The following is a 22240-nucleotide window of genomic DNA, read 5'->3' as shown; positions in this document are numbered from 1 at the left end:
GAGAAAGAAAAGAGAGAGAGTTGCGAATTTTTACCTCTAGGATGTAGACGAATCAATATTAATGAGAGAAATCGAAGGGTCATGGCTTTATTTAAGCGTCAAATCGACGATTGAGAATCCCGAGAAGATCGCTATAATTAAAAAAAATCTTTGAGTTATCGAGGCACGGACATGGCGACGCGTGTCCTTGACGCCTGCTCAAAAGTAACCGAGAGGTAAAAATACCCGAATATTTCGTCAACTTTCAATCAGATTCTGAAAAAATCTCGGTTCGACAAAGTATATTCTATTTTATCTTATAATATAGAAGATACTGGGGGACTGATTGTGGGAGTGAATATCTCTCCTCCGCCAGGCGAATTGGACCGACTAGGCCCAAGACAAGTTCGACCCGAAGGGGACAAGATAATCATTAGTTCGGCTCAAAGCCCAGTTCGGCCTAATAAACCTAGGCGCAGGCGAGATCGGCCCAAGACAATATTTCAAAGAATCCCAACTCGACCTGGGCCCATAAATGTTCCTAGACGGTCCCGCCAAGTAATTTGAACGACGAATCACCTAAGAAACGGTCAAGTCGCCTAAAGGTGGGGATGTACGCGAGATTGAAGGATGAAAGACCGGTTCTGCTCGTACACGTGTATCGATCTGAAGAAGTAGGAGAATCAGCGAGCTGGCTATAAAAGCTCAATCCATTTTCATTTTACGCCACTGATTTTTCTGGATAGATTGTGCTATATTCTTCTTTTCTCGAGTTTCCTGCTTATTCTAAAATAATTTTCTATTCTTGTAAGGTTTGCGTTCATTAATCAATAAAAGGAATTTCTTTTCGCTCTTTCTATATTTTAATTTGTATTATTTATTAATTTCTTTCGGATTTCGGTTCAATCTTCATAACCAGATTTTGAGACCCTTAACTCATATAAATAAATATACGAGACAATTCGAATAAATCTGGTATAGATTGTTGAGACGAGAAATCGGTTCAACACTCGTCTTTAATTTTTTTTTTCGGAAACATGCACAACCACCTATTAAATTTATTTTGACTTAAATTTGTGGTAGTATTCGTACTAAGATGTTATTCTCGTATTTATAGATACTCTATTTCTAATTGGGAAACAAAATTAAAAGCAAAAAAAAAAAAAGACAACTCATATACATCAGTACCAAATTTTCAAAGTTACGACAATGCCGACAGTAAATTAGCAAAGAGAAAGAAAAAAAAAATATCAAGAAGAAAGTAACTATATAAAACAATATGACACCTAACTAGAAATTAATTAATTAAATATTTACCTATACCACTTATTAGATAGGAAATATCAAACTTTGTAGACCGCACCCCAAACCTACCTTCGCTAGAATATTCAGCCATACATACACATGCACAGCATATCCATACCACTTTTCATTATGGGTAACTAAATTTTTTTATTCAGAGAGTGATATTTATTTTCGAATCTCTTTATTAATTACAAACAAAATCGTACCCATATATGTAATAGGTCAAAACTTCCATCTCTTTCTATCCCTTAACCCTACCAGTCTGATCAGAGACGCAATTAAAAGAGAAATAAAGAAGGCGGGCCAGCTTTGACCTCTATTATTGCACCACTAGTCATCTCTCACTTCTCTGAACCCAATAAATACAGTCGCTGGCCAGCGAGAGAAAACACATGCCCAAAGAGAACTCACTAGCTAGATTCATTAACACGCACACACACACATATAATATTGCGGGTATTTTCTATTTTGTGTATCTAGACTCATCAACATATCATCATCGTAAAAAAAAAAAAAAAGAAACCAGCATGAGTAGTAACATAATGAACGAGTCAGAAGAGCGAACCCCAGAGTCATCATCGCCTAATAAAACTTTGATGTGGAAATCCCTCGAACAGCATTACCCTCCTGGCTTTCTAAAAAAGGTACGTGCATGTCCATATACTCTACACACACACACACACACACACACACACACACACATATATATATATATATATATATATATATATATATATATATATATGTAAATACTACAGTATAGTAACTTGTCATTTGTTCATCATATACAAAACTTTCCAATCATGAATAAGCTCTTACTATCACTTTGTAACATATTAGTAGTTTTATATGAGGCATTTAAGTCATGTACGTGTCAAATTTGTGTTACAATCGTATTGACGCGTATATATATATATATATATATATATATATATATGTGTGTGTGTGTGTGTGTGTGTGTGTGTATTAGGTTGCGGCGGAGCTGATAGCGACCTATCTGTTGGTGTTTGTGACGTGTGGATCGGCGGCGCTGAGCAACAGCGACGAAAAGAGAGTGTCAAAGCTGGGAGCGTCGGTGGCCGGAGGTCTGATCGTGACGGTGATGATCTACGCCGTCGGACACATCTCCGGGGCCCACATGAACCCCGCCGTCACTTTGGCCTTCGCCACCGTTCGACATTTTCCTTTGAAACAGGTAATAATTACATCAGTAACGTTTTTCTCGTCAAATTATTAATTCTTCACGTCCATAACAGAACTGAATTTCGGTGTAGAGTTAGGCTATATCTATTATATACTATATCTCTTTTTTTTATATTGTAGATGTGTGTGCGTGGGTGGGTTTGTTAGTTTCATGTCACTTTCCGAGGGTGTGGATTGTAACTGAAAAGGCCAATATATATCCCTAATTCTTACTTCCTAATATCAATATATTATAATATACTGTACCGGTACGCGTCTTCTGTTTAACTTGCTTGTGAAAAATTTAGCGTACGTGTATAGATTATAGAACAACTTACGTGTATAAACAAACATATTGGATCTGTATATTAAATTAAGATATATCTTAAAAAGTGAAATCTTTAATCTTCTTGTTTATTTATATATTTTGAGAGACTTTACACGTTCAAATACTGAAAATATATATATATGATATTATATTTACGTGTCGTAATTATCTCTGGCGAAAAACCATGCATACGTGGAAAATAAGTCCGTACGCCCAACAACGCAAGTGGGAGTGTCGTCGGGTATTTTTTTTCTTTATAAATAGTGCCAGATATCTCTTTATTTCTCTAATTAGGCCCACCCTACATAAGTAGCTACCTTCTTCTTATAATTGTCGCATCTTCGACTTGGAAACTAGAAAAATTAGTTGAACGTTGAACGGAGAATATCTCATGAAAAGACGTAATAGGTTCATAATCTTAACATTGCATATAAACTTCAAATATGTTGGAGTGAATATCATTGAGAGAACATCCATTTATAGGCAGACCACTGCTTAATCACAAAACATGTCCACTCTATAGTGCGAATTCTTGTCTGTTTATATACCTGGATAAGATTTAAATTTATTCATATATAATAATAAATAAATACATAAATAAAGTATGTAGAGAAAAAGAAAAAAGAGTTTATTCTGTTAATTCCAGAGAATTTTTCTTGCTTATCTGTTCTGAATCACTATTTGTTCTTCATCAACACATATCTAATCGGAATTTCCCTGCAATTTCTCCATAACACGAGGAATGAATCTACGTTTATATATAATAATAGTACATGTTCATCCAAAGATCAGATGTATATATTATAAGTCTGTATTTATTAGACTAGTAAGTCAAAACAACAACGGGGTCTACGAAGAATTTCGAAAAATTCCAAGAGTATTCAATCATATTTACGGACAATATGTATTTATATTTAATTTTGCAGGTACCAATTTATGCAGCGGCACAATTGACTGGATCAATATGTGCCTCATTCACTTTGGCTGAACTGTTACACCCAATCCAAAATATTGGCACTACTTCTCCTTCTGGGACACCCATTCAAGCTCTGGTCATGGAAATCGTTGTCACGTTTTCCATGATGTTCATCACTTTGGCCGTCGCTACCGATACTAGAGCGGTAACTCTTCGTCATCCGTCTTTATAATAAAAAAAAAATATATGAAAAATAATTATTCATTTTTTTAAGTCAAATTTGTGAATCATATCACATTCTCCTCGATCTTATTTTTCTATCTTTTTCTTTTATAAATTTTTTACTTTCTTTGTTGCAGATAGGAGAACTGGCGGGCATAGCGGTTGGTTCCGCAGTGTGCATAACTTCGATTCTGGCGGGGTAAGCAAAGATAACAATTTTACTTCACACATAAAACTAATATTAAGTAACATTTTTCTTTAGACGTTTACGTGAAAATCGACTCTATATAACAAGAATTTAGACATGGAAAAAGTTAGTGAGTATGACGCGTCGTTGAGTCTATTATCCAGACCCGTATCAGGTGGATCGATGAACCCGGCAAGGACATTAGGGCCGGCCTTAGCAAGCTCATACTATAAAGGACTATGGGTGTATGTTGTTGGACCAGTCACTGGGACATTACTCGGAGCATGGTCTTACAATCTGATTAGGGTTACAGAGACGCAGGTTCAAGAAAATTCCCAGCGTTCACTTTCGCTCAAACTACGCCGAATGGCAAGCAACGTGAATGGGAAAGAACCACTCAACTTGGTGTGACATGGCTTTTTGTTTCCCATACTGTCTAATGTAATGGATCTCTTGCTTTCTAGTTCTGAGCTATATCTAGTATGTGTAATCCTGTACTTTAATTACATGAAACTATGTTACTTTATTATGCACTTAATTTAACACACCTTCTCGCAAATTTCAGACCAAGAGAACCATTTCTGCCAGACAATTAAAATTGAAATAGTCTAAAGTTCTCAAAAAATTCAAGCTACAGAAAAAGGGTATACTTGAGTTGCATCATAAGGAACCTGGCTAATCATACACAATGGGGCATTGTGTAACTGGGTTTGTTACTACTTACTACAGATATTTGTTAAATTATCTCCAACAAAATACTAGAGAAGTTTGCATATACATAAATATGAAACTGATATACATACAGATTTTCTGAAATATGCATTGAATTTGCAACATTAAGCAGCTTTTTCACACACGGCGAAACTCCCGGGGTTGATGGTGATGCTCTTCGTGCAATTGTCCGTTTTATAAATTCCCACGAGTCGGTCAGCCAACTCAAACATATTGTTCCTGAGGCTGTAAAATAGTGGCGAGATAGCAAACAAAAAGATTAGTCCAGTACAGAATACTCCCAAGATTTTTAATATGAATTTTTAAACTACCTTATAATAATGAACTGAGCATCTTTTGTTCGGTCCTTCACGTAATGTCCCACTATAGATACGTTCTTGAAATCTACGATCAATGTCAAAGAAATGACTGATCAGTAAAAGCAGCGTATTTTATTTCATGGAAGGGGTTCGGTTTTACAATTCTGAGAACATACCCAAGGCAGCATCGATTTCATCCATAACATATAGGGGTGTAGGCTTGTAGTGATGCAGTGCAAAAACAAGAGCTAATGAACTGAGAGTCTGAAAGTAATGAAGGACCAACATCAAATTTGAAGTTCCTAATTTATTTATAACAGATAAAAGGCGCTAGGGATCGAACCTTTTCACCGCCTGATAAATTTGCTATATTTTTCCAGCTCTTCTTTGGCGGGCGAACACTGAAAACAACGCCCTCCGAAAAAGGATCCAATGAATCTACAAGCTCCAGTTCAGCATCTCCTCCAAGCGTGATCATCTATCATAATAGCGTTATAAAAAGACATAAATCAACAACCCAAAAAATTACAAGACCATCACTTTCCAGATCTAATAGCCGTTCGCCTTCGGTTGGAACCCGGATTTTACTGAAGGGAAATGAAAGTTTGAAGAAAAGTGAAAATGATGAGAAAAAATTGCTTGAAAAAACAAAACTCTTCTGTTTTTTAAGTCAACGAAAACTTGAAGAAAACTATTCTGTTCTTTTAAACTATCCTTGGCTATTGTCTTTCTTGTTTCGATGTGCTAAAGAAAATTGAAGGAGAAACTAAGCATTTAGGGATAGAACGATAACACACTTTTGCGTGATAAAGATAACTAAATCTCGCACGTTCACGAACATCCTTCGATTTTAATTATACATTCTTCACTGCTTAATGAGAAAAGTGAAATCCATGTTTTAGTTATACATTATTCATTACACTTTCTTTTACCGAATCAAGGCAAGAAAAATACTAGGGATTTTTTTGTTTTACATCTTCAAGATCGAAAACATAGCCTTCTACCCTCTAACCAGTTTAAGACCAGATTAAAAAAATAAATAAATAAATAAAAAATATATATATTGAGAGCTCAGTTCACAAACCTGGTACATTTCCTTCAGCTTTAATGATATAGCGTTAAACCCTGCCATGAACTCATCCAACCTAAACATAACCAGACAATTTAGAACAGAAGGAACAAAACAAAAATATATGGAGGAACAAAATGGAAAAACAAAAGTGAGCATGCCTCTTTTTCCTCCATTCATCATATTGTTTCTTTATATCGTCGCGCTGTTGGGTCACTGAGTTCAGATCTTCAACTCGTTCATTGTACAGTGCGACCTTTGTCCTATACCTATTTGAAAAATGAATTTGATCATTAAATAAACTTGGAAGAACCTATTCCATCTCACCAGGATAAAGAGTAAAGCATACTCCGCAATGGAATCAAGATTTGGATTCATTTCTTTGAGCTGTGCCTCCAGCAGAGTGACCATTTCAAGCGCCTTTTTGAGGTCACAAGGGTTGTTTAGAGTTCCATCAGTCAAGGTGGCTTGAAGCTTTTCAGGGTCCACTAAATCTTTATGAATTCTGCAAATCATAACATTGATTGAATTTGACTTTGCATCTAGCAAATTTTAAATTCCATTATTATAAAAATAAAGTTCCACTGTTAATCAGATCAACATACTGTTCAAGATGCTTATTAGTAGCACTTTGCAACTCATCAAGCTTTTTCTGGTAACCCTTTGCCTTCAATTCCAACTCACTGAACAGCTTCTTCATGTCCTTTAGTTTATAGTCTGCATCAACCTGTGACAATTTGAAAATATTATGTATGGCAAGTCACATAAGTAAATTTTAAAAATAGTAACCCTCAATATAAGTACTAGCACAATGGAAGAGCTTAATAAACAGAAACATTTGCTGCTATGCTACCTCGGATGCTCGTAGTTCATCTACAGTCTTCTTCATCGTGTTATAGTCCGTCTTTGCTTTATCCAGAACATCTTTGTGTTGATCAATCAGCTATACAACATACAGAACAGAACACAGGTAAGGTATAAATACTTTGGTAAATGGCCTAATGCATAAACCAAAAAATAAATTTAATAATAAATAAGAATGTAAACCTCCTGCGTCTTTTTATAGTTCTCCTGTACTGCGAAAGCCTTCTGCTCTATTTCTTTGAATTTGCCTCGAAGTTTTTCTTTCTCCTGAGTCAGGCGTTCTTTCTCCACTTTTGATTCCTCAATCCCTTTTGTTAGCTTCTTGATTGTTTTCTGGCCAGTCTCTATTTGGACTTTGTGTCGGTTGATTTCTGTGCTAGTTTTCTCAATATCCTATAATTTGGTAGAAATCAGGACAAACACTTCTTTCCATGATGAACACTGAATGTTGATGGAATACTTACAGACTGAATTTTGTTGACCTTCAACTTCTGCGCTTTTAGTTTCTCACCTCCAGCATTTTCTATGTTGCTCTGTAGTTCTGAGGCCTGAAATCCAAGATAATTATACAGGTCGAATAGCTAAATTTCAATTTCAGAGAATAAACATTATAAAACTCTGCACTAACTTACAAAATAGTTCAAAATAACAAACTACAGCTGGAGAACAAGTAGAGGAGATATACAATCATCAGACGAAAGAAAACCTAAAGATGTCAATAACAGATTAAAGTAAAATCAAAAGTTCCCCTCACCTTATCCTTTAATTTCTTAGATCCTTTCGTGAGTTTATCAATCTCTTTCTCTTCAGAAGAAATCATTTTTTTCAGCTCCTCTAGCCGGGTAAGCTCCTCCTCCTTTGGATGTGATGCAGCTTCCAAAGAGTCATGTTGCTTTTCAAGATAGACGTGTTGTGTCTTCATACTGTCAATCTGAACCGATGGAAAAGCAATTAAGTGCCAAAGCCTTCTCAAATACCAAAAAAAAAAAAACCTCATACGTATCACAAAGAAAAACCTCTTTCAGTGTCTTGGCTAATTCCATCTCCAACTGCGAAATAGTTCTCTCTAAAGCTTGGTATCCACGCACTGCATCAGAGATTCTTTCACGAACTGATTTTAATTTTTCAACCATGACGCTAAGCTCTTCCTCGGCATTCGCAACAGCTTCGGGTGACACACTGGCAGCTCGAATAGACGTTCCCATCTTGCCACCACGCGGCTTATTTCCCCCGCCACTCATTGTGCCAGATTTTTCAAACAATGCACCGTCAAGTGTCACCACTCTTCGGAATTCTCTGCTTCCATTATATGCTATCCGAGTAGCCTGCAATTAATTTATCGATACAGTATAAATTTTTTATTCCTACCAATAAAGCTCAGCCACAGAAAGAATGGTTCTCTGATATGGAAACTAACCTGGTCAAGATCTTTAGCTACAACAGTGTTCCCCAATGCTGCAAAGAAAGCCAATTTCATCCTGTCTTCTTTAACTTTAACAAGATCGTAAAGACGTGGAACACCCTCCGGAGTCTGTACTTTCTCATTCAACTTTGGTAAATGATCAACTTGCTTTTCCTGACGATGCATATGAATTTATGACAGTTATACAGGGAGACTATCATATAGGTGGTTTCCACATGATAACTGGAAACAAAGCAAAGACAAATGTTTTGCTATACTTTTTAGTATTATGGATGTTCAGTGATCAATTAGGACTATGTTTGTAGATATAGCTTAGAATGATATATTTTCGAGTGTCAAACTGAGAGATAACAGCCACGGATTAATCATTTTTTGCACATAACCAAATCAATCTCGGTCATTAAAGAACCAGAGATGACAAGGTCCAGTACTCAAAAGCACACACTAACAACTGTAATTTCAATAAGTTTATAATATGATACATAAACAAGCAAGTGCTGAACCCAATCACTGTAATATATGCCAATACCAAAATCATGAATGTGGCAACACCGAGGTTCTCCCTTCGCAACAACTCAACACATGCCTGAGCTGCACCAGTTGTCTCCACCACAATATAATCAAGTCCAGGGCATGCTGTTGAGATCGCAACATCATACTTGGCTGCAAAAAAAACATCACCATTTCAGCAGAGTAAGCTCCACTATCAAAGGATATAATCCAGGCAGTGGTTTGAATTATTTTAAATGCAAAAATCGGCACCATGGGCACATGACATGTTTGGGACAACATATATATAATTTTTAAAACGGCTTCATAATTATAATGAATGGGTCACACCCCGTTACTGTTTGTAACTTATAAAGATCGAATAAACGCAGTGAACCATGACACGAATAACACTAACCATCAATGGCGCCCAAGTCACCCATCCGACCATATATTCCCTGAATTCTGTTTGATTCCTTGGCATGCAATATTGCTTTAAGAACGGACCCCTGACTCTTCTCGGAATCCATAACAGACTTGAGTTCTGCAACCTTCTGTCTTGCTGCTTGTTCAAGAGGAATAAGATCTTCTTGTTCCTTGATGCACTCCTATCGAAGGGAAAAATTTATCACCACTTGATACAACTACTAGGGTAAAACTAAATAAATAAATATCCTGAATCATGTGTTCATATAAAGATAAAAGTTAACTAACTTGCTCCACTTTTCGAGCTTTAGATGCTTCAAGTGTGTTCTTTTTCAGATCACTTTGAATTTTCGTAACACTTGAGGTTTTTGATTCAATAGCTTCCAGTAGATTTTCCATCTGCTTCCGAGCATCTTCAAAATTTGCGCGACCAGCTTCGTGCTGAAAATATCAAAACCAACAGCAAAAATGGTGTAACTCCCAAAAATGTTATGGAGTAACTCCCAAACATGTTTTTAATTAGCAAATTTTATCAACAGCATATTTAAAGATAAAACTAATCACAACAGCATGTTAAAATTAGCACGATAACCAGAGTAAACTATTGCGTCACCTTTTCACTCAAAAGCTTATTTTCAGTCGATGCTACATCAAGCTTTCCCTTGTGCTCAATTAGTTGCTTATCCCAAGGTTCCAGTTCAGCACGAACTTTCGAAAGCTCAGAGCGGTAATTCTCAGTTTCAACTGTTTGTGAATAAACCAGAGTAAGTTAGAAAAGAGTTGTACAGCCACATATGTTCTATCAATCAAAGAAGCAGTTTCAACAAAATAAGAGGTGTGACCTCAGAAAAATCCTATAAACTTCTATTTCTAAAAATAAAGGGAAACCTTTTGAACTCTCTATAACTTCCTCGAGTACTTTTTCCTCCTCCACAAAAAACTTTTGCAACTCCGGAATTCTCTCCTCGAGTTTTGGTATGAGGATTGTTGAATTTTCACTCTCTTTCCCCAAGTCTTCAATCTTTGATGAATCCTGAATTGGATGTATTAAATATATAAGCTCATGCTTTAGTTCAAAGATATGATCATAAGTAATTACTTTGCCTACCTTTTCAAGTTTATCTGTCAGTTTTTTAATCTTTTGCTTCATATGCTTCAGATCTTCTCTGTATTTGACATCCTCCCTCTCAAACTGCTTGAATTCGTCTTTACAATTTTTGAGATCGCTATCTAGTTCCTGCGCATTTAAACCAGATGATGAACACAGTAAGAACAAAACGACAGTGTACGGATTTCAATTTTTTTTTAAGTTATAGATGTTGTTGAACCTCCTGTTTTTTCATGTACTTATTGTGCACAGATTCAAGCTCCTTTAACGCATCCTTATTTGCTCGAATCTTCTCCCTGAGTCCGAAAAAAATTATATTTAGCTGAAGTTGTTTAAGCAATACACCTTTTACTTATATAATTACCTTTCATTCCTAAGGTTTTCTTCCAAACCAGACTTTTCTTCTTGTAACTTGTCCATTTTTGTACTGGTGTCTTCATAAGCTAATGCTGACGCTTTCTCTTTCCATTTTAGTAGAGACAACTCCTTCAGCATGTACGCTTCTGCTTCATTCTTGACATCCTGTTTAACGAATGTAAATGAAATGGTATATGCGAAACATAATCATAGTCTGCCAATTCGTAAACTACACATACCTCGAGCCCCTCCCTTTCCTTCTCTGCCAACTTAACCATTTGAACCACCCCAGATCTTTTATCGTTGAGTGATTCTAGCCTAGATAATCATTTAGAACAAATAATTAGCATAACTAATGACCAGAGTAAAATTATGCATTATAATCAGATCTTTAGAAACTGTGACTATAATCTTAGCCACTACATACTACTGAAACAAAATTTCATAGTTCAGTCATAATTATTCACATTAAGATAATCTAAAGGAACATCAGAATCATGTTAATCCCCTATTTTGTCTATGATGAAGTTGCCCATTCTAGACCAGTTGACAAGGTACTTCAGAGTCAGCTTATATATACCACAGAGAAGATCTGCTACGAGTACCCCATTGAGAAACATATTGAAAAGCATTTTTATTCAATCAAATACAGAACTTACTCCTTAAACGATTCATCAATTTTTTCTACATATTTGTTAGTTCCAATGATGTCCTCAAGATACTCAAGAAAGCCTTCGTCATGGAGTCCTTGAGCTTTTGGCTTCATCATCGAAATCTGCTCCACCTCACCCTGTGCACAACATGAAGAAAGTGATTAAGCAAGCGGTGACAAACTGCTTATGGAAAGTAAAGAGCTGCTTTATAATTGTGTGAACCTGAAGGATCAAAAAACGGTTATTATCGAGGTCGACCCCTTTCCCTTTGAGCTTCTTTGTAACTTCCGTGAAATTGCTACCTCGGTCGTTGATGTAATATTTTGAGGAATTGTCACGAAAGGCGACCCTGGTTATCACAAAATCACTTCCCGGAACAGCTTCATAAGTCCCATCCTCCTGTAATATTTCGAAACATTATTTCATATTCTGTATTCTAAAATATGCTTAATATTGTGAATGATACAAGTTTAACATCGTTACAAAATGCCAAGTAAGCAGAAAATTTCGTATAAATTTTTATTCTAGAAGTAATCAAAGTGGGGAAGAGCCCACGTTCTTATGCGGAAAAAAAAAAAAAAAAAAAAAAAAAAAAAAAAAAAAACCCTTGATTGAGAAATGAAATAACAAAAGTACCAGATCAGTAATTTCCTGGAAATGGACAGAGACCCCGGCGCTATCCAGATTCTGGTGATTGGTAGAGTTGTGAATAAGCTCCGAAACCTTGTTTAGTCGCATCTACATAGTGCAAATTGCCAAAACACGGAAATATTTAAGTTTAACAAACAAACAAAAATCATCAACTGTTGAACTACTTATCAAGACTGAAGAATTAAGGGGTTTTCTTATTTTTCTCACTTGCTTAGCTCGCTTTCCAAACACAAACAACATTGCATCGATGACGTTGCTTTTCCCGCTTCCATTCGGTCCGACAACCGCAGAAAAGCTCTGAAGCCAAAAAAAATTCGAAGCGAAATGAACAAGAAAATCATAAACCCTCTCTGAACTCTCGAATATTTGTTATCAAATTCAACTCTGTGAGTTGAATTGAACCGAATTCAAACTGGAATTCAACTTTCCAAGCTTGAACTAGTGAAGAGGGTTCGAAAAAACCCTAACCTTGTGAAAAGGACCGACGCGTTGTTCACCGGCGTAGGACTTGAAGTTCCTCATGACCATCTCTTTAATAAACAGCCTCGGACCGCCTTTTTCTCTTCCCTGAGTCGACTCGGAAGCTTCCGCCATGAACTCGTCCTGAGTACCCATCCCGATTTTCTGGGTTCAAATCGTACTGTTTTAACGAGACTATAAAACGAATGAACGAAACGGAAACATTTTTGGACTTGAGACTGAGATTTTCAACTCCGATAACAAACAAACCGCCGTTGGCTAACTAACATTCTTCAATTACGAAGTTTGTTCTTCTTTTATTTTTCCCTTTTGTTTAATATTATTCAATTCGACTGCCAAGTTCTCCACCCAAATAAAGGGAAAAACAAAAGCACTATTTGACTTTGGCGGGAAATGAAATTCATTTTTTGAGTTTTGAGTTATTTGTCGGCTGCTTAAGACCCAATGGGCTATAATATTATGGCCCAACTTTGATTGATATGGGCTTTAACATGATATCACTAGCTCAAAATTGATACATAACTCTCTAGATTTTTACGTTTAAATCATTTTTGGAATATCTAATGAAACAACGTTGTTTAATCATTTAATCGTATATATTTACTTAAAATTTATAGACTTAACGGATATAAACATTAACACGCAAACTTAAACAAAGTATGTAGTTTTCTAATTTTGAAAACATAGTGGATAATTATAGCCAATCTCAAACTTAATTACATATGAAAAATTTACCAAAATTTAGCCATTTACCAAAATTTACATATGAAAAATATCATAATTACCCTTACGTGGCCAAATCATAAAAACCAACAACTAGCCCACGTTTCTCGATTATGTAATTAATAGTCAACGAAATCAATTAAGCAATGGCATAGACCACGTTTGACAATTTAAAAATAAAAAAATAAAAAAAGAGAAAATCATTAGTAAATAAAATAAAGGGCAAGATAAGGAACTTGACAAAGACATATAAAATGAATCTGCTTTTTTGGGATAGTTTAAGTAGTTACCACCATTTATTTTGATAAATAACTGTTCACTGTTAATTTTGATAAATTCGTTTATTTTGATAGCTAACTGTTAACTTTGGTAAATTATAGTTAATTTTGATAAATAATTAATGATACGTAATTCGAAAATTATTTAATAAATCACAATTGAATTCGAAACATCAATGCTTGACAATAAATAAAAATAAAAATAAAAATAAAAATTGACACACTATTGGGATAGAAAGTCAACATCACTCAAATCCACATAGCAACTTGGTAGTTAACTCAAAAAGTTTTTGTTTTCTATTTTTTAATTTTTGTAGTTGTATTGAAAAATTATTTTGCAGTTGTTTTCAAAAAGCTGTTTGGTACAGTTTTCATTTTTGTTTTTTAGAAATTGAAAAAACTGGAAAAAAAAAAAAAAAATGTTTGGTATAGTTTTTATTTTTGTTTTTGAAAAAATGAAAAGAGAAGATGAGGAGAAGGAGGAGAGAAGAGAAGAAATTTTTTTCCAAAAACACATTTTATTTGTTTTCAGTTTTCTTTACTCTTTTACAAAACAACTTCAAAAATTTTTGAAAATTTTTTCCAAAAACTTAAACCAAACATGTTTTCAATTTTTTCCACTCAAAAACTGTTTTTGAGAGGAATACCAAACATGGTACTATAAAATGTATTCAACATTGGCAATTTGGTTGCATTTTAACGTTGGATATAGGATATTTTCTACCGATATTTAAACATGGGATAATAATGTAATTTGTTATATAAAAAATCAAATCATGTCATAAAATGTGGCTACATTTGAAACTTCTTAAATAAAACGATGATTAATTATAATTTCAACGTTTTAACTTTTAACTGACCTAGTCTTTGTGATTTTTCTAATAAATAACAAAACTAAGTAGCTATGAATATAGTTTCAACTATACAAAAATAAGACTCGAACCAGGGACAAAGCCAGAAATTCTAATTAGGGGGCTAATAAAAAAAGTTTGGGGGGGAGGGGTTTAATTTGTAATCATTTTGGGTAAATATAAAAAAAAAATTAAAAACTATGAAAATGCGCAATTTTTTTAGGGGGTTACTGCACTCTCTAAGCACTATGGCTTCGTAACTCGAACTATATAAAACATACATTAATTTCGATACATAAAGAAAACTTGATAACAAAAACATTACACATAATAAATCTTGTAGAAAAACTAGCCGACTCGACATAAAAAAAAAAAAAAAAACTATGTTCTCTCTCATAAAAACAGAGAACCTAGGGTTTCCTTGCCTTCCAACCGTCGCCGTTCCCTCCCTCCCGGGTTCCGGACGCCCGTCGTGGCTCCGATCTGGGGGGGAGCTGAGGAGTCCTCTCCTTCACCCTCTTGCCTTTTGGTCTCTCTCTCCCTTTCTCTTATGTTCTCCGGTCCACCTGCGCCACAGCCCTCCTTCTCGTCTGTTTTGGAGCCCCTCTGCGTGTTTATTTTCAGATCTGCGAAGGCTTCAACTAGCGACATATTCGGGCTGCTCTCGGTGGTTGCGCCTTTCTCCGCTGCGGTCATCTTCACAGGGGTGGGTTGGTGCTGCTCCTCAGCCTCATTCCTCGGGTTAGTGGACAAGAGGTTTTCGTGGTTATGGATGTGGGTGGGTGTGTGAACAAATCTGGGGGGAGTGAACCTTGTAGGTGGGATTTTGAAGGGTTTTATTCTGTTAAATATTCAGCTAGTTAGTTTGTCTAATTTTTATGTGTTGTTTAGAGAGTTTAGCTCTAATTTAGATTCAGTAGTTTGTCTGGTCGATTTTGCTAGTCATCCGTGTCTTTTCTTCGTTTTTGTGCGCTTTTCCTTTGAAGTTTGTGTGCAACTTCAGGCGTACTTCAATCGAAGAGAGGACGGTGGGTTGGTTGCCGACCTCAAGCTTTCGAGCTCCCGCGGCGAAGGCTCGCTTAATATGCGGGAGTGGAGTTTGAGGAGGTGGTCCTCCGGTGGGAGGGTGGAAGGTCTTTGGTTGAATGTCGCTCGGGTGAGTGGCATTCTTGGTTTCGTAGGAGTTATCTCCGTTTGATAGACATGGAAATGCTTCGGCAAATCCTAAGAGACAGGGATCTGCTTCCGCAAATCCCAAACAGGCCTGATCCTGTATGGTTGTCTCGGATACGTATGTCTCAGTGGTTCTTAGGTGACACCTGCGGCTTGACTAGCCGGTTTAATTTTGTGATCTGTTCTTCGTTGTATCTTGCTCATTAGTAGCTTTTTATATTGAATGAAAGTTCTTTGATGCAAAAAAAAAAAAAAAAAAAAAACATTACACATAATGTAAGAGGTAGCCGAACTATAAAGAAAGAAACGCGGAAGCTAATTTTTGCTATGGACCTAGCTAGGCTTTGTGACTTGTCACTTGAGTCACATTGTGAGTTAGTGTCTATTTTAATATAAAGGGAAGTTGGAGGTTGTCGTTTTCCAATCGGCTACATGATCCACATACCCTAAAGTTGAGCTTATTGATATTGTTTTGGTTAACATTATCGACCACATAGGTGCTGAAACTAATTCCACAAACTAACATGTAGTACTTTACAAATATACTTATCGTTTCATGATTGGTGGTTTTTTTGGGTGAGTTTATTAGAGGCTTTTTTTTTACGATATTCTATACTTACAAGGTTAATTTGTTGTTATTATATATTTTGGCTAAGAAGGCTTAATACACATTAAAATGTGTCACATGTGACATACGGCCGTGTTTAAATTGCTATGCATTGAATTGATTCTTTCTTTCTACTTATATACGTACATTTCATTTGATGTTCTTATATTGATTAGTTTGGTTGAATTATTAGATTAAAATTGGTGTTAATAATTTGCTTAATTTGTTTGAATTAATGTTGATATATGCTAATATAAATCTCCACATATGAAGTATTTATATCACACGGTTTTTCATGGTTATAAATATTAATCGCGACTTGGTTGAATTTTAACAGTGTAATTAATGGTTAAATTTAATTCCTGACTAACCGTAGACAATTAATTTTGACAGGTGATTGGGCCTTTATTTACGGCGATAGCAATTTGATCATAAAGACATTAGAGATTATAATTCCTGAAATTTCTCATTTAAGGCTTATATACGTATAAAAGCAATAAACTAACAAAGAAACTTGCTATCTATATTATATAATAAACTTTCATTCAGACAACAAATGGTAGCCCATTCTCATTTAGGCAAAAATCCCAAAGGAATGACTTCCAATCCAAAGTTGTGACAAGAAATCACTTCATTTCTTCTAAGTTCTAACAGGCCAACAAGAAAAACGCCATAAAATAAAAAGAGCACCAAATATAGATTAGCCCCATTAAAGTTTTTTAATGGTATAAGCTTCCGTACATAAATATGAAAGTTCGACACAAAATAAGTGCGAATAATTAATTAAGGCGTTGGGGGTGGTAGTACTAGAAGTGATGATCAAGGGCATTTTGGTCCACCTTCCTTGGTCTTCCAGTTGTTGTAGCAAGGGCAGAGGGCCTTATTACCATAATACCCCGGAGGAACGCAAAGGCAAGTCTTGCAACACTTGTTGCAGAAGAGCAGGCATGCATTCTTGTACTGTGTCTTATCGCACCTTCTGTCGCATTCGCCGGTGCATTCTGGTAATTTCACATCCCCACAATTAACAAACAAACAAAAATATTAAATAAAAAAACAAAAAACAAAATATTGATGAGCTTCTCAATGTAACTTTTTGACCACGGTCAAAGCCGCTGTAAAAAGATACGGCTTCGGATCTAGACCCGGATCCGAGTAACGCTTCTCGTTAAAAGACAATTTACGTGTGATGTGTTTTTTTTTCAACCCGGAAAAGCGGAGAAATTTTCGGAATCTATTGGCTTCTTTTTTTTCTTTTATTTATAAAAATAATTAGAAAAAAAAAGATAATGTGAAGAGCTTTACGGTTGGGCTTGAGACTTCCGTTTCCATATCCTCTCTGTTTCTGAAATCAAAAGAGAATAATAAGCTGTTGAGTTCAAATTGACACAGCTATATTCATTCATGTAGAGCCATTATAAGATGATGAGAGAAATAAAAAAATAAAAAAAATTACTTTGTTTTTGTGATGACCTCCGTTTTTGTGATGACCTCCCTGTCCGTTTTTAGCCACGACCTGTGAACAAAAAAAAAACACCCCAAATGCTTTAAAATCTTGATCCCATTAACACAATGCAGTATTGTATCACTGTCTTTCTTTTCTGACTAGCTTAATGAAACTAAGAATAATGAACCTTAGAAAGTACGGAAAAAGGGCTTACTGTTTCAATCATGGAAATGGCGAAGAGTGCCAAGATCAGTAGAGCTAAAAATTTAGCCGCGGCCATTTCAAACCTTTCTCTTTAAAGATACGAACTTCAACACCCAAAACACAATGTGGGTTTCTGTGGATTGAGTGTATATGAGAGAGGGTTTGTGTGATTTTTGTTTACTTCAAGTGCTTGGCTATGTTGGGAATTTATAGAAGAGCCCATGTGCGCGTATGGGCTTTTTGGTTGGGGAGTGTTTGGGTGTGGTCACTTCCACAGGGTCAGATGTGTGTTTATTGGACCGTTTAATGACACGTTGCAATCTACTTTAGAAAAAAGTGATAGTGATGATGGGTTTATCTTTTTTTTTAATTTCCTTTCCTTTTTTTCCTCTTCTCATTATGCTTCACATTACAAGTTGCAACCATATATTTAATTTACAGCATAAGCATAAAACGTGTGACAAAGTTAAACTTTGTGACAAGGTTAAACTTTTTTAGTTTTGCTAGTAACAAAATGGAATTACAACTAGTAGATTGTTTTAGGGACCACTTACAGAATAGGTGATTTCAATGATGATAATTCGAAGAACTATTTTAAGATATAATATTGGGATAACTAGTTTCATGCTTTTGTTCGAAGGTTTAAGATTAAGTAAAATATAAATAATTTTTATTTATTTTCGAGAACATGTATAAAAAAAAATCTACATGACACTATCGGAGCACACTTGATGCTCCGATCCCATCACCATAAATTTCTACCATTTATATGAATATTACCCTGTGTTGATCAAAATCGGGCCAATATTATAATTATCTCATTATTCATTAGTCAGATCTCAACATTGCTACTTTGTATCTTCGATGACATCAACTATGAAAATCTCAAGTTTTGATCAACAAATGGTAAAACACAAATAGGCAGCGAGTATTGAGTGAATTGTGTACCGATGGCGAGCAAGATGTAAAACAAAAAAGAGTTCAAACCTAAAACAAATAACAAATCCAAGAAGCAAGAAGGAAAATCGCAAAAACAAGAGGCGAATAAAAAAGCAGACTACCGATCGCATTGATAATGACAATGACATTTGTGTAGAAACCGTCGGAGTTTGTGGCATTGGAGGCGACGTAGGTGTTGAAAGAGAGATAGAGAGAGTTTTGATTTTTTTATTTGAAATTAAGAAAAAAGTGGGAAATATATAGTCGTCTTTGTACAACTGCTGCGATATTTTCGTACGCAAATGTCCGTAGTAGCTCAAGTAGTATAATCGTAAGAACGAGTCGATCTCACGAGAACTATGTTTAACCGAAACTCAACTAAATAACAACGAATTTAACTCAAGAATATGAAGGATGACTATTAACTAAATTGCAAAAAATAAATAAAACAATAAACAAACGTGGATGAACGAATATGTAGAACGCAAAGGCAACGCTTTCGCTAAACTCTCCTATGATCGGGATTCCTAGAACTACGCACGATTTTTCGGTTCAACTCTCTTCACTAACGACACTCACGTAATATTATCGTTAAATCTATTTTCGAGCATTTATCAGCCTATGTCAATATCGGGTTTTCATCTCTCGATCTTAAACCCTAAAAAATACGACAAGCATTACAAACAAGAGTGTTCACGCGATTTCATAGCAGCTTAGCTATCTCTAGTTTATGAATGTACTACGGTTATCTAACTTTTATGCACGATCAACCTAATTTTTTTCAAACATCAAGTCAATCCTAAAAATCATGAATGAGGTCGTGAATCTCACACAAGCATTAAGCACAAAATTAAATAAACCGATAGAGAAGATGAACAGAAAAATACTTCACTAAATAGACACAAATCCACAACCACAATTGAGAAAAGCTAAATCATCACCCTTAAAGGGTTCAGTTCATGACGTCGAGAGTAACGAAAACAAAAAATAAACTAAAAAAAAACCATGAAAACAAAATTAAAATAACTCATAATAAACGAGAGTTCCAGAATTAAATAGAAGAAGATGGAAAACGCTGATTTCGGTAATGGTGGTGACGGTGTTGATGAACGACTTCTTCTCCAACTTTCCTTCTCTCCCACTTAGCCAAATAGTAAAAAAAAAATTAAGCTCTATCAAATGGTGGAAAGATTTGATCCATAATTTTTATAGAGTATCTTAAAATCATGCAAAATAGGACTCTGTGTGTTTTGTTCCGCTCTAACTTGTTTGAAAAGTTTTCAAATCATTTCAAAATTGCTCAGTAACGTCGCGTGATGTTCTACTAACCTCCTTACACTCAATTGACCTCTTAGATCTGTAAATTACTAAAAAAAAAAAAAAACATATAAAACACAACAAAAGTCACTCAAGAATACGTGAAATTCAAGTAAAAAAAAAAAAAGAGTTTAACGTGACGAAACGCACTTATCAACAAGCCAACAAATAATAAAAGTACCGAATTTAAGATTTGATTGATTTTGAATAAATAACATAAATCTAACAATATTAATGACAAAATCCCTGTGAATAAACATAATTTTTAGCAGCGATCAGCAGATACTATCACATGAGCAATATTAACTAGATTAATTATGCAGGTAGGTCCATTTATGTGTTAAAATCAACTCTACTTTAGGATATTACACTTTATCCCTACTTTTAAAAACTTAATAATATAATAATTTAAAAATGTATGTAACCTAAAAGAAAGTATTCTAATCCAAAAATTATCATAAATTATATATATAACTTGTATTGTTATTTGTAATGGTCGACCTAATATTACTACGGACGGTAATTATAATAAATTACTACAGAGTACGTGGGACATCATTAATTAAGTATCACAAAAAAATAAACTTAAAATTGACCACTCAAGTAGTTTTATTATAATTAGAGGAGACCAAAACATACGTGCTGGATTTCCGATCGAATATATATATATATATATATATATATATATATATATATATATATATATATGGTTGTGTGACGGTGGGGTGGTGCATTGAAGAAAGATGGTTTGAGTTAGTTAAGTAGTTGAAAAAAATGGGTCCTACTGGGATAGAAAAGTCAATAAAATGGAAATCTTAAGGCATGTTTCGAGGCAGATATATTGAATTAATTTCACAAAGAAAAGAGAAAATATATGTTGGTTTGAATTGAACTTTGAATTTAGAACATGGAAAGGTCTTTTGTCAGGTCAGACCATCATGTGCATCCTCTGCCCGGAAGCACGTCACGCCCAGCTAGCTGCTAGAAAAAAAAAAGTATGCTAAGATAAAAATACGTATGAAATTTGAGAGTTTTGTCCGAGTTTTGATTTCTAAGCAGAGATTATTTACATGAATAGAATCAATCCCATGACATTTTATAAAAAAAAAATTACACATACTAGTTAAACTCAAATGTTGAGATTACAGATTAACTGACGTGTAAAAATATTTTTTGAGAAATATCCAATTTTATTGACGTTGCATTTTAGCCAATATTTGTATGTCGAAAATATCTCTGTTGAGCTGCGTTTTATTTTAAAAGAGAATCAAAATGAAAAAGTCAACTGATTATCATCCAAAATAAATGCTTAAATTGCGGGATTAATACCAACAGATATGTTCCCAAATTGAAATTGAATAAATGTACATATTAAATTAAAAAAAAAAAGAAATAGAGAGAATTTGTCGAGAGATGAAAAAGCGTCGCCACAAAGAAGACGGAAAGACTGACCGCTAAGGAACGAGAAGTGGTCGAAAATCACGGCGGGGCTCATGCCACGGTTGTAGTGCGGTCAGTCACAGCGGAAGAGGATCTTGGCGAGTCCCACGGCGGCGAGGTCGAGGAAAAGCCCTAGAATCAGCGACACCACCATGGGGCTTCTCTAAAGCGCCAACACGGCTAACGCCGCCATGAAGAAGGGCCAGCAGATTTGATCGCAGGCAGGTACGGCTGAGCTACAACGTGGAGCACCTCTGACACTCGGCCGTCCAATTGGATCAACGCCACTACCATTCGATTATGGTTTGTTGGAATCTGGAGATATCTTTTTAAATTGCTCTTTTACTTGCTGTTATTTACCAAGATAACTATTGCTAATTGTTGTTTATTTTATTCTTGGTTTTGAGGTTGTCATTTTATATGCTCTTGTCGTTTATGATGGCTGTTGGTTTTCCAAATTTATAGATACACTAGTTCATTTCTCGTTTGATCAAAGTCCCTATTATGCAATTCTGGCTAATAATATCGTGTTAATTTGTGTAAATTGTTGTTAATTTTGGTAAATTTGTGTTTGAAACGCAAGCTTCGAGC

The 22240-nt window shown here is 35.2% G+C and overlaps 3 protein-coding genes across 3 annotated transcripts; 1 reads left to right on the top strand and 2 right to left on the bottom strand.

The window, feature by feature from the left end:
* Positions 1-1556: 1556 nt before the first annotated feature.
* LOC149406535 (aquaporin NIP2-1-like) lies at positions 1557-4678 on the top strand. The gene is made up of 5 exons (XM_089607465.1): positions 1557-1928; positions 2255-2479; positions 3721-3915; positions 4070-4131; positions 4284-4678. Exons 1-5 carry the CDS (start codon positions 1677-1679, stop codon positions 4528-4530), a joined length of 981 nt encoding a protein of 326 aa, XP_089463591.1. The 5' UTR covers positions 1557-1676; the 3' UTR covers positions 4531-4678.
* Positions 4679-4697: 19 nt separating this feature from the next.
* SMC3 (structural maintenance of chromosome 3) lies at positions 4698-13016 on the bottom strand. Its single transcript, XM_089607460.1, has 28 exons — positions 12659-13016; positions 12398-12487; positions 12176-12277; positions 11762-11938; positions 11546-11676; positions 11126-11204; positions 10894-11051; positions 10750-10825; positions 10530-10658; positions 10310-10454; positions 10035-10165; positions 9710-9862; positions 9414-9603; positions 9036-9169; positions 8501-8659; positions 8100-8408; positions 7838-8014; positions 7548-7631; positions 7267-7476; positions 7073-7162; positions 6825-6946; positions 6569-6724; positions 6381-6488; positions 6235-6295; positions 5494-5628; positions 5327-5414; positions 5163-5235; positions 4698-5076 (listed from the first exon to the last, which is right to left on the bottom strand). Exons 1-28 carry the CDS (start codon positions 12803-12805, stop codon positions 4956-4958), a joined length of 3735 nt encoding a protein of 1244 aa, XP_089463586.1. The 5' UTR covers positions 12806-13016; the 3' UTR covers positions 4698-4955.
* A 3788-nt stretch (positions 13017-16804) lies between these two features.
* GASA4 (GAST1 protein homolog 4) lies at positions 16805-18153 on the bottom strand. Its single transcript, XM_089607453.1, has 4 exons — positions 17964-18153; positions 17759-17818; positions 17608-17647; positions 16805-17303 (listed from the first exon to the last, which is right to left on the bottom strand). The coding sequence occupies exons 1-4, from the start codon at positions 18027-18029 to the stop codon at positions 17122-17124; spliced, it is 348 nt and encodes a 115-aa protein (XP_089463579.1). The 5' UTR covers positions 18030-18153; the 3' UTR covers positions 16805-17121.
* Between the last annotated feature and the right edge of the window lie 4087 nt (positions 18154-22240).

This window comes from Urtica dioica, chromosome 1, assembly GCF_054948205.1.
Source record: "Urtica dioica subsp. dioica isolate 48M chromosome 1, U.dioica_male_clone48M_v1_H2, whole genome shotgun sequence".
NCBI lineage: Eukaryota > Viridiplantae > Streptophyta > Magnoliopsida > Rosales > Urticaceae > Urtica > Urtica dioica.
This window is presented reverse-complemented; position numbering and strand designations above follow the sequence as displayed.

What these genes read in the sequence shown, in the direction of transcription:
- LOC149406535 (XM_089607465.1), top strand. Translation starts at nt 1,677, where the DNA reads ATGCCCAAAGAGAACTCACTAGCTAGATTCATTAACACGCACACACAC. An exon ending in GACATTTTCCTTTGAAACAG is followed by an intron (nt 2,480 to 3,720) that starts GTAATAATTACA and finishes TTAATTTTGCAG; the next exon opens with GTACCAATTTATGCAGCGGC. An exon ending in ATAACTTCGATTCTGGCGGG is followed by an intron (nt 4,132 to 4,283) that starts GTAAGCAAAGAT and finishes TCTATTATCCAG; the next exon opens with ACCCGTATCAGGTGGATCGA.
- SMC3 (XM_089607460.1), bottom strand. Translation starts at nt 12,805, where the DNA reads ATGGGTACTCAGGACGAGTTCATGGCGGAAGCTTCCGAGTCGACTCAG. An exon ending in CTAAGAAATTAAAGGATAAG is followed by an intron (nt 7,632 to 7,837) that starts GTGAGGGGAACT and finishes CTTGGATTTCAG; the next exon opens with GCCTCAGAACTACAGAGCAA. An exon ending in AGCTGAAGGAAATGTACCAG is followed by an intron (nt 5,629 to 6,234) that starts GTTTGTGAACTG and finishes CTATTATGATAG; the next exon opens with ATGATCACGCTTGGAGGAGA.
- GASA4 (XM_089607453.1), bottom strand. Translation starts at nt 18,029, where the DNA reads ATGGCCGCGGCTAAATTTTTAGCTCTACTGATCTTGGCACTCTTCGCC. An exon ending in CCATTTCCATGATTGAAACA is followed by an intron (nt 17,819 to 17,963) that starts GTAAGCCCTTTT and finishes TTTTGTTCACAG; the next exon opens with GTCGTGGCTAAAAACGGACA. An exon ending in CGGAAGTCTCAAGCCCAACC is followed by an intron (nt 17,304 to 17,607) that starts GTAAAGCTCTTC and finishes TGAAATTACCAG; the next exon opens with AATGCACCGGCGAATGCGAC.